Consider the following 12,010-nt stretch of genomic DNA (forward strand, 5'->3'; position numbering starts at 1 on the left):
TGCTTGCCGCCCCTTGGGAGGGGGGTGGGCGAGCGGGGGGTGAGGGGCGTGGCGCTGGAGCGGCGCGGGGCTCTGCGCGCCCTTCCAGCGCTTCCGGGATGGGAGGCGAGCTCGCGCTGCATCGGGCGGGCGGCCGGCTGGGCGCGGGAGCGCGAGCCGGCCGCCCTCGCCTCCCAGAGCCCCAGCTGGAGTGCTGGAAGGTCGCGCAAAGCCCCGCGCCGCTCCAGCGCTCCAGCTGGGGCTCTGGGAGGCGAGGGCGGGCGGCTTACAGCCCGCCCGTCGGCGCGCGAGTGCCCGCCTGCCCGTGGGGGCGGGGGCGGGTTGGGGAGGAGGAGCCTGGTATGCCGGCGGGCTCGCGGGGGCACCCCTGGGGCGCCCAGCGCCCTGGCGCACCGCGCCACCGGCTTCTATGGATGAGACGGCTCTGCTTGCCACAGCCCCTGCACACCTCGCCGCCGCCAATTGTCTGCCCGCTCGCCGCCACCAACAGCCCACCCGCCCACTTGCCACAGCCTCCAATCACCCGCCCAATTGCCGCAGCCACAGCCAATCACCAGCAGGCCTTGCCGCAGCCACTAATCACCCGCCCAAACGTTGCTGCCAATCTCCTGCTTGCTGCTGCCATTAATCACGTGACCCCCCTGCATTCACTATCTGTGTATAAGACGACACCCAATTTTTGCCTATTTTTTTTAAAGCAAACAGCATCGTCTTATACACTGAAAATATGGTATACAGTGTTACCTCGGGTTACAGACACTTCAGGTTACAGACGCTTCAGGTTACAGACTCTGCTAACCCAGAAATAATACCTCGGGTTAAGAACTTTGCTTCAGGATGAGAATAGAAATCGGGCAGCGGCGGTGCGGCTGCAGCGGGAGGCCCCATTAGCTAAAGTGGTGCTTCAGGTTAAGAACGATTTCAGGTTCTCCAGAACGAATTAAGTACGTAACCAGAGGTACCACTGTATTTCAAAGCAAAGGTTTGGAGTGTGGATACGGATTCAGAATGTTTTGCCAGATTTTTTTGATATTTTTTTTTTGGGGGGGGAGAAGTTAAGATTGTGTTTATCAAGCGGCTGTGAGGATAACATGCGTAATCTGATGTATGTTGCAGAGCCTCCAACCATGTTGAAAATCCTGAATTTACCTAGCCCAGCAAGCTATGAAGCAACTGACTTGCCTGGTATCTCAATCTCTCCTATGTAGATTGGAAATAATTTCATAGAATTGCAGGGTGGGAAGGGACCACGAGGGTCATCTGGTCCAACCCCCTCCATCGTAGGAATCTTTTGCTCAACCTGGGGCTCGAACCCACAACCCTGAGATGAAGAGTCTCGTGGTTTACCGACTGAGGCTTCCCTCATAGAGTGGCTGGGAAGACAAACATAACCAAGACAGGACGGTCCTTTTTCTATTAGGAAGCATAACTTCCCCATTTTGCTAAAAAAAAAAAAAAACCCACCAAGTTTTTATGATTGGACGGTGCAGACAGAGAACAATGAAACTTACCTCTCCATTTAAGAAGCAGTAAAATACAGACACAAAAAAGCCCTAGAAGAAACAGAAAGGCATCGGTATGAGGTTATTTTTCTCCCGTTGCAAAAGAGGATAGGAAGATGCATGGAAAAAGGCTGGAATGTTTCAGGATGAACATCACAAAACCCTCCCTTTTTTTTTACTTCTGATGTCCCTCAGCCAATATTCCTCCGCCGACAAGTTGATTCTCGAGCCATCGCTTTATTGAGACACATCTCAAAGTAATGCTGTGTTATCTCAGCAGAGCGATCCTTAATATTGTCTAAATTAGGGGTGCCTAACCTGGAGACCCCCAGATGCTGTTGGGCTAGAACTCCATTTGTTTGTTCAATTAAAAAAAAAATAGTATCCCACCTCCAGCTAGTATCTAGGTGGCTATGAGAGAGCAATAAAAACAGAATACAACAAACACTTCTGACCATGGGCCCCGTGCCTTCAGGGCCACAGGTCAGCCATGCCTGGCCTAAATCTATGGCTGGCTGTGCATAAATTGCTTTGGGGGACAAATCTCTTTAACCGGACATTACATCTTGGAAATCATGTATATCTCACAGATGGTTGATATGTGAGGTTGCCTTAAGGTGACACCATGTTCTGATCCACCTTGGCATGGTCTACCCTGACAGGTAGTGAATTCACCAGGATAAAGAGCAGGGATCTTTCTTATAATCTCTTACGGGATCATACATAACTGGAGATGCTAGGGTCTGAAGCTGTGGCCTTGCTGTGTGCAGATCGGGTGCTCTGAATTATGACCCCCCCTCCTAACTTTGTGGCCAATTGCTTGCAACTGGAAGGATGCAAAACCTTTCAGTGAACGTTTGTTCGTCTTCTCTGAATGTTTTTGGATTGCCTTGACATTCCCCAGGAGCTTCACCTGCAGTGGGTATCCCAAATGTGGGATACACTGCTTCACCTGCAGTGGGTATCCCAAATGTGGGTATCCCAAATGTGCTTAAATTTTCAATTCTGGGCAAAATAATAATAATAATAATAATAATAATAATAATAATAATAATAATAATAATAATAATAATTATTATTATTATTATTATTTAATAAATACAATAATAATTGTAATAAATACAATTCACTTTAATTTTTCTTCTTCCATATTTTCATTCTTAAATTCAGTTCCCCACATTTGTTGTTGTTGTTGTTGTTATTTTTACATGTATAAAACCAATTCTTAAAAAAATACACAATTAAAATACGCCATATAACTGTTTCATCAATAAATTAAAAATAAACATTCGCAACCAAAAGAGATGCAACACATCACTTTGGTTCTTTTTTAAAAAAAGTCCTCTCGCAAACCTATCAGCATTTTAGTGCTAATTTCTCCCAGTGTGCACACATTTGTAAGCAATTTCGCCTAATATACACAAGATTGCAAAGCCATTTCTCCACGTGAGATGCATTTTGTATGAATTTATGTTTTCTGCAACTGAGAAAACCCGCCACATCTCAGGTTGTAGGGGAAGACAGAGGAGGGACTCCGTAGTGGAATGGCGTTTTCAATCTGGTTCGATTCTGACTGCTGGCTGCCCAGAGCTTTACAAACGCTTTGAATGCCAGGGCCTTGAAACCAACTGGTTTCCAGTGCAAGCGGTACGAGATCAGTGTGCCATGTTCTGATCTAGCTCTTGCCAGAATCCTAGTAGCTGCATTCTAGGTCAACTAAAGTTGTTGGGTTTTTTTTTTTTTAAACTAGCTTTAAGGGTAGCCCTGCACAGACTGTATTACAGCAGTCCAGCCTAGGGGTGATTAGGGTGCAAATGACTGACGCAAGTTCTATTCCCCGGAGCTGGTGAAAGGCAATAGAGGCCACCACTTCCAGCTGAGCAGCCAGGACAACCTCTGGATCCAGAAAAATGTTCAAGCTGTGAGCCAAGTCTCGGTTTCCTTTTTCATGTGAACGTGTTACCCAGGGCCAATCAGGGCAGAGAAATGTTGGTTTGGAGAACATCCACTCCATTGTAACCCACCCACAACCCGTGAGGCATTTCCATTGGCTATCATTCCTTGTCAGTCACCTTGACTGCGGGCTCTAGCTGTTGTCAGGGTTGAGCCAGATGAGGAGGAGTGGTGGCAAGTCCCCCCCCCCCCCGGTGAGGCTGCACCCACGGAAGAACCTGGGGAAATGGAGGAGTTCGTACCTGGAGAAGACTGGTGGCGGCACTCCTCGGAAGAGGAGGAGTCAGATGGAGAGGGGGAAAGACCAGAACAGGAGGAGGAGGAAGTTGAACCAGAATCAGGCCCTTGTGAGGAGAGAAACAGGCAGGGCCCTTCCCCTCCTCCCTTCTCAGCTGTAGAGCGTAGAGCTGAGAGCCGCAGGGAACAATTAGAGGCAGCTGCTAAGAGACGTGGTTGCAGGCCAGCTACTTAAGAAAGGCTGGCTGCTCCCTTCGCTAGCAACTGCAACTGCTATGCTGAGTGTGTGGTTGCTCTTGCTCGTTCTGTTCCTGACTCCTGGGCTTGTTCCTGGCTCCTGGCTTGTTCCTGACTGACTTGGCTGGTTCCTGACTTGGACTGTTTCCGACTTCGGCTTCTCCTGACCCCGTACTGATACCTGACTTCAGCTGGCTTCTGACCCGGACTGTTCGACCTCGGCTTATCTGACTGACTGCTGCACTTCAGCACGCCAACTTGTTGGCGCCCTAACAGCGGCCGACAGAGTAACACACTTGTCAAAGCTGAGCCAGTTTAGGCATTCACCATGACTGTGACCAATTTTGCGTTTTTCATTTAACATCCCTTACCTGAAAAGACTGCAAGAAGGAATTGAAGTAGATGAAAAATATCTGGGAGATATCGTCTTCCCCGGGGTTGACGAAGAACAGCATGTAGGTAATACCAAGAAGAGGCAGGAGAACTAATGTTGCTTTGACGGCCTTCCTGTTAAGGGGAGACCAAAGGGGGAAAGTCCACAAAAACGGCAAAAATGGGAACATTTGATGGAGGGCAACATCTCACCAATGAAATGCTGAAAACGTATGCTTAGTGAATGAGACTGGGTTTGCCTGACTTGTGGTAGTTTCTAAGCTATGTGTGGGATGAAAGGCCACCGAAATTCCAGAATTCCAGACAACAAGGCTCAGGAGATTCCCAAATACCTTGTGCCATCATTTGTTTACTCACTTTTTAGAGAATCTGCACAACATTATAGCCAAACGTTTAGCCTGCTTTATTGCTTCCTGTTCAGTGTGGCTGGGAGTTTAGGGATGAAGCCAGGGAGTTGAAACCTATGAACCCAACAAAGTTGACTCTGATCTTGCCCAAGTCAATATCGACACAGCCAGGGATAGATGAGTTGGACAATTTCGGTGTCCGTCTGGTTCCCATTTTTCAAATCTTAAACCTGTTTCCCCACATTTCCACATCAGTTTGCAATTTATAAGAAAGTAACCAGGAAAACTAACCAGAGTTTTAGTTCTGATTTATCCCAATAGACACATATTTGTATGGAATTTTGCCTAATATACACATTTCTGCAACACAGTTTTCACCATTATATGCATTTTTGTACACATTACTTGGCCGGAGAACTACACTGCAAAATTCAGAGAAGGGTGAATTTTGAACGGTGGCTGTGTTTTGGTTTGCATATTTTTTCATGGAGTGCAAATTAGGTAGGTTTGCCTCTAAATGTGAACTGAATTGAATCCCCCCCCCCCGCAATCCTTAACTCTGTCCAAAGAATAAATGGAAAATAATAGAATTAAAGGTCTGGGTAATTTTTTTTTAGGTCTCTGCCAGTGCTAAAAAAAAGGAGACTCAGTGGTGCCAGGCATACCACTCTGAAAGCACAGTTCTGCAATTCAGGTGCTAGCACTGAAAAGGCCCTGTTTGCACTTGGGAAACTGGGCATCCCTCTGCAAGGTCCTAATTCATTTGCCTCGGTTACACGTATGCTAAAATCAAACTCCCGAAGAGCTGATCTATACATTTCACAATGTTGTGGTATAATCTGGGGGGGGGGGGGGAGAAGGCTCCTGGGACTGTACCACTTCAGAATATGGGTGATGCAAATCATAAGCTTAAATACTCTACCAACTCTTTCCCTGTGAAAAATTAGGAGGTTGCAAACCAGGTTTTCCTCTAAGCCCTAGTTTTCTATTTGCAAGGAGTTCTTAACCTCAAACATGCAATCCCACCCCCTGCTTTCTGAAACGATACAGCCCTAGGAGAGCTGGGCCAATGTGTCTCCTCTGTTACCCCATAATTTGATTCTAAGATGCTTCATGTTGCTATATCCCAAATTTCTACAGATGGGTCTATAGAGCTAGGTATCTCTTGCTCAGTTTGCTAGCACAACCTTGAGCGGAGCTCTTCAGCAGTTCAGGTTCAACAAAGTTTATCTTAACTTTGCAAAAAAAAGGGGGGGAAAGAGGGGAGGAAGAATAGAGGACTTGTAAAGAGCAGATCAGCTTATTTTAATTTGCTTGCAGAAGAGCTGCTTTGCAAAGCATTAGCTGGGATCTAGCAAGTCAGCTTTTGGAACATTTAGCTTAATTGCCAATAAATTTGATTCCAAAACTCGAAGGAAGGTGGAGCTGAACAGGGGGAGAGAGGGCTATTAGCTTTTAATGCAAGAGTGAGGAAAATGGGTCTTAAAGCCAGGGTTTTTCCTGCACAGAGGGGGAAAGTTATCAGGGCTAAATATAAAATATGAGATAGAATGAGACTGATCACATGTAGGAAGGAGGGGCAGCCTGCAGTCTTCCAAAAGACTACAACTCCCATCATCCATGACCACTGATGATTATGGCTGGAGTTAATGGACGTTCAGAGTCCAGGAACAGCTGGATGACCCCTTGTCCCCCCCGCCTTGTAGTAAGCAAATGCACATTTCCCTATTATGAAGTGTTCTTAACCTGAGCCATTCTATGACACACAAACCATCTATAATTAAAGGAAGGTAATGTTAAATGAAGAGGTAGCAGTTGGCAGTGACGTTCTTCAGCCTGATTCCAATCACAACCCTATGTTGAATTTTCTTTATAATAACTGGTGTCTTTCACAGTGAAATGAAACCTTGACACCCGACCGACTTCATAGTGATTAAGGTGAAGGAGTGTTGAAATGACATGTTTAAGCAAATGAGCTTTGAGTTTGCCAGACTGATTGGCAATTTCTAAGGTGCACGGGGGATGAAAGGCCACAGGAACATCAGGATTTCAGAGGCTCGGGGGATTTCCCTGAGCCCCTGAAATTTCCTCCAACTGGCTTCTCTCAGATTTCAGAACACAACCCAGCAGCGTGGCTTCACTTATGTGTAAGAAATATGTTAGCCACAATTTATTTTTATTTTTTATTTTAATCCTCTATAGACAGACTTGGGTTGTGAAGCCGTCTATACCAGTGTTTTTCAACCACTGTTCCGCGGCACACTAGTGTGCCGCGAGATGTTGCCTGGTGTGCCGTGGGGAAAATTGAAAAATTACTTTATATATAGTCAATATAGGCACAGAGTTAAATTTTTTAACATTTCCTAATGGTGGTGTGCCTCGTGGTTTTTTTCATGAAACAAGTGTGCCTTTGCCCAAAAAAGGTTGAAAAACACTGGTCTATAGATTAGTAAAGTAAATAAATAGCTTGTTTTCTCCTGCTCTGGAGGGTAGGACTCAAACCAATGGCTTCCAGGTACAAGAAAGGAGATTCCGACTAAATATCAGGAAGAACTTTCAGTGGAACAGACTCCCTCAGGAGGCTGCGGACTCTCCTTCCTTGGAGACTTTTAAGCAGAGGTTGGGTGGCCATCGGTCATAGTTGAGTTTCCTGCATTGCAGGGGGTTGGACTAGATGACCCCCGGGGTCCCTTCCAACTATACAATCCCACAATTCTATGATTCTATTATCCCATGAGGCAGTCTCCTGCAGAATACATAGGAACCACCTTATATCAAGCTGCCTTATATCAAGTCAAACCATTGGCCATCTAGTTCTGAAATGTCTACAATGGCTGGCAGCAGTTTTCCAGTTCTCTCCCAGCCCTCCCTGGAGATTGCTGGGAGTTGATCCTGGGACCAGTGATTGGTTGGGGATATAAGGGGAAAGGTGATTTTTTTCAGCAGCGCAGTACTCAGCTTACCTGTACTGTATTGTTTCTGAAGTCGTCGACGCTCTCAGCTTTGTCATTAGAATCCTAACTATGTTAAACAGGAAAACAAAATTTATCTGCAAGACAAAAGGGGTGGAGGGGGGGAGAGGAAACAAGATCAGTGCCGATAAACACGTACGAGGCGCAACAAAATGATCGATGTGCTTTGTGCGGTGCAGGAAAGAGCTTCTCCCCTGCAAGTTGTGATACAATAAAGGGAGTGAAAATTAAATTGGCCTTCTTCCTGGAGAGCCGTTCCTGGAGTCTCCCTCTTTTCTACCTGTCTGAGATGAGTTTCAATAAAGGAGCAATATGTTCTGGCGGAATGAAGGCACGCTCATTCCAATCTTGAGCCGCAAAGAGGGTTGAAGAGGCACTTTGGGGAGGGGGCAGAGAAATGGTTATCTGAAATCCACGCTGGCAACTGTCAGCTCCCCAAAGCAATTTTATTTACCCTTGTCGACTCTACTGAGAATGTCTCCTAGCTGTAAGAATCAGAGACTCGGCAGTTCTGCAACTTGCTTTCAGATTTGTGTCTGCATCAATAGCACTGTGCTGAATTCTGTCTTCTAGTTTCTGCTGAATTTTCTTCCCCTATGAAAGAGGCTCCTGTTTTTCTGCTTCATTCTCAGTGTGCATTAGAATGCCTTTAGAATTTCAGTAGGTGCGGGGATCTGAGCTTAACTTACTGTTGTGAGGTGGCTATGAATGGTGGGGAAGAGCTACCTTTACAATGTTGAAACAAAATAAAAAAATTCCTTCCAGTAGCACCTTAGAGACCATCTAAGTTTGTTACAGTCATACCTTGGGTTACGGCCGCTTCAGGTTGCGTTTTTTTCAGGTTAAGAATGCGGCAAACCCAGAAGTGTTTACTTCCAGGTTTCACCGCATGTGCACGTGCAAAAGCGTTCTGCACGTTTTGCGCATGCGCAGAAGCATTCTGCACGCTTTGTGCATGTGCAAAAGCGCCGCTCTGGTTGTGGAACGGATCGTGTTCGCAACCAGAGGTACCACTGTATTGGTATGAGCTTTCGTGTGCATGAACTTCAGATATACTTCAGATATACTTCAGATGCACACTTCTTCAGATACTTCTTCAGATATCTGAAGAAGTGTGCATGCACACTTAGCTCACACCAATAACAAGCTTAGTTGGTCTGTAAGGTGCTACTGGAAGGATTTTTAAAAATTTTGTTCCGACTATGGCAGACCAACACGGCTACCTACCTGTAACTTTACACTGTTAATCAGGATTCTGCACCCACTGAGCATGCTCTGTCACCAATGAGCTGGGTTCTGCGGGGTTTAACACACCCTCACACACCTTTAGGTCACCCCCCCCACAATATCTTTTGTATTTCTGCAAAACCTTGAGCCTGCTGATATCTCCCTCTTTTTGTGGCTGGATGGTGGCATGTGGGCTACAAAAGGAACAGCACTCACACCCTGAACATCAGAAATGGCAAGACCGCAGATAGGAGGGACAAACAACAAACGATGGCATTTGCACCCTGCTGGTGAACTCTCAACAGGCATCAGTCTTGGATGCAGAAGGCTTGACCAGATGGGCAGGCCAGACGGACACTGGTCTGCTCCAGCGAGGCACTGCTTTTGAAGGTATGTCCCCTTGAACTGGGACATGAGAGCCAAATGCCACCCAGGCCTTTTCTCCCCAAAGCCTTTTGTGAGATGACACCCAGTAGAGATATGAGAGACGTTTGGAATAACAGCCATTGATTTGGCTGAGTATAGTGATCTTTACGATTTGAATGTTCCTCTTCAGAAGGTTTGCCTCAAAGGGAGGAACTGCTAAATGGAAATGACAGCTCCAAACTGATCGTATTTATTTATGGCAGAGTACCATTGCTGTATGCCTCGGGGATGTCTCGTTCTACTTAAGCCGAGAACTATTTATTTTGCTGGCGCTCACAGGTGGAAGTAATTGCCAGAACCTGTTTCAATCTTCCGGGTTCAGTGGGATCGTAACCTGTGACGAATGCAACACGCAGCATTCGTAACACAAGGTACAACTGCATTCAACACAAAAAACAGTGGCAATTTGTTGTTGACAAAGGACAGCTGGACATATAAAGGGCCCCATTACCCTCTGTAGCTTTTGTTTGCTGTTCAGTCGTTCAGTCGTTCAGTCGTGTCCGACTCTTCGTGACCCCATGGACCAGAGCACGCCAGGCACACCTATCCTTCACTGCCTCCCACAGTTTGGCCAAACTCATGTTAGTAGCTTTGAGAACACTGTCCAACCATCTCATCCTCTGTCGTCCCCTTCTCCTTGTGCCCTCCATCTTTCCCAACATCAGGGTCTTTTCCAGGGAGTGTTCTCTTCTCATGAGGTGGCCAAAGTACTGGAGCCTCAACTTCAGGATCTGTCCTTCTAGTGAGCACTCAGGGCCGATTTCCTTGAGAATGGATAGGTTTGTTTCAATCTAGGTACAGCCAAACCAATTCAAGACCCTGGTCAGCTCCCAGTGGATCCTGCTGGCTGAGCTGTGGTGGGTGTTGTCTCAGCAAAGGAAAGGAATAATTTGAAGGCTTAAGAAGAAGACTGCAAGGCCTACCATTCCAGCCCCTCCCAGTGCCTCTCTTCCAGGACATAGAATCATAGAGTTGGAAGGTACCACGAGGGTCATCTGGTCCAACCCCCTGCGATGCAGGAATCATTTGCCCAATGTGGAGCTCGAAGCCCTGACCCTGAGATTAAGAGTCTCATGCTCTACCAATCTCCCTGCAATCCTTAAAGGACTCATAGTGGAATCAGATTACATGTTGGTGGAACAGGGGAATCACGCTCAGAGTCTAAGGGTGGTGGAAGAACCATGTCCTCCGTCCTCAATATAAAAGCGGGTGCTGAGGGCTCCTAGCCCTGAATGGGGTGTCTTGGGATTCATCTAAGTTCTCCTCAGGGCAACCTTGGGACTTGGATGTAGGGGATATGGCACCAACTGCTGCTTCTTCCTAGGAGACCTGTGTGTTGCATGGTTTGGGTGGGGGAGTACTCTCCGGCGCTTTATTATTATTATTATTATTATTATTATTATTATTATTATTATTATTAACACATTGGGGAAGCATTGAGCAGCTGAGCTATAAAAAAAAAATCAGGACAAGGTTCCAGCAAGAGCTTATTTTCTAGTTATCAAAAATGGTCCCCTCTTGCAACACACGAGGAGGTTTCATGTGCTTGCACGAGTCGTTCTGAATCCTACTGCAGAAAAAAATGTTCCAGGCGCATTGGTTTGGGAGGCGGGGAAGGAAGAATGATGCAAATCAACAATGGCAGTAGCTCAGCAGGTTTTGCTGGAGGAGAACTTCCCTTGCTGAGGCGAGGAAAATGAGGCCGGAGCAATAATGAAATCCTTTCGGTCCTTGGAGGGGAATAAAATGCAGGATTCCCCTCTTCATTACAGCAAGGTCTCTTTGCTGATTCACCATAATTGAGAGACTAAAACGCTCTTGGAAATGGAGTGGAGAGCAAGGGAAAAGGGGCATTCGCCACTCTCTTGATCCTTCTGCTCTCTGGCATGTGCCTCCCCAGAGCCGTCTTTCCCATTGGTGTTAGTGTTTCGTTGCGCCAGGGCACTGGCCTCTCAGGGGCGCCCTAGTGAGTGGGGAAGCTGTGTGGCTTTGCCGGCAGCCTCCCCTTTTCCCACACGCACGCCCCACCAACTATAGGACTGGCGGGCATGCAGCTTCCTTAGCAAGCCTCCGCAGGAGGAGAGCGATTCCCGCAGAGGCTTAGGATGGAAGTTGCGCACAGCTTCCCTCCCAAGCCTCTGCATCTCCTGAAGATGGCCCTGCTCCCGGTCGGTCGTTGTCCTCTTCCTGCTTCCTGGCGAAAGGCGGCGCGCAGCCTTCCCGGGCTGCCTTCTCGGGTGCCCCGACGCCAGAGAGCACGTTTTCCTGCTTGATTGCCGCCGCCACGCCGGGGATCAGTGCGGTGGGGGAGGCAGAGGACATTGCACCACGGTGCTGGATATGCTTATGACGGCTCTGTGCCTCCCCTTTTTTGACGGCTTGTAGCTGAAGGGGAGAGCAGCTGCTTTGCATGCAGAAGGTCCCAGGTCCACTGCCTGGCATCTCTGGGTAGGGCTGGGAAAGACTCCTGGCCCGAAACCCTGCAGAGATGCCACCTGTTGGCATGCAAGCAGTCCTGAGAGAGATGGAGCAGTGGTCCGATATGGAGGCAATGATGGCCAGCAACTCTGACAGTTATGCTCTGCCTGCATGGCTAGAGGCTGTGCTGTTTCTGAATGCCAGTTTCTGGAAACCACAGGTGCGGAGAGTTGCTCTTGTGCTCAGGTCCTGCTTGCCGGTTTCCCACAGGCATTTGGTTGGCCCCAGTGAGAACAGG

At 47.4% G+C, this 12,010-nt stretch overlaps 1 protein-coding gene across 4 annotated transcripts in view; it reads right to left on the reverse strand.

Moving 5' to 3' along the window:
- The window catches only part of CRHR2 (corticotropin releasing hormone receptor 2), a 168,286-nt gene that overhangs the window by 12,148 nt on the left and 144,128 nt on the right, over nt 1-12,010 (reverse strand). For all 4 annotated transcript variants that reach the window (XM_033165868.1, XM_033165870.1, XM_033165869.1 and 1 more), the window contains 3 exons: nt 7,633-7,718; nt 4,301-4,436; nt 1,512-1,553 (listed from right to left, as the gene is read on the reverse strand). In XM_033165868.1, coding sequence (XP_033021759.1) covers nt 1,512-1,553; nt 4,301-4,436; nt 7,633-7,718 — 264 coding nt within the window. The remainder of the gene's footprint in view (nt 1-1,511; nt 1,554-4,300; nt 4,437-7,632; nt 7,719-12,010) is intronic.

Source organism: Lacerta agilis, chromosome 12 (assembly GCF_009819535.1).
Source record: "Lacerta agilis isolate rLacAgi1 chromosome 12, rLacAgi1.pri, whole genome shotgun sequence".
In the NCBI taxonomy this organism is placed as follows: Eukaryota; Metazoa; Chordata; class Lepidosauria; order Squamata; family Lacertidae; genus Lacerta; species Lacerta agilis.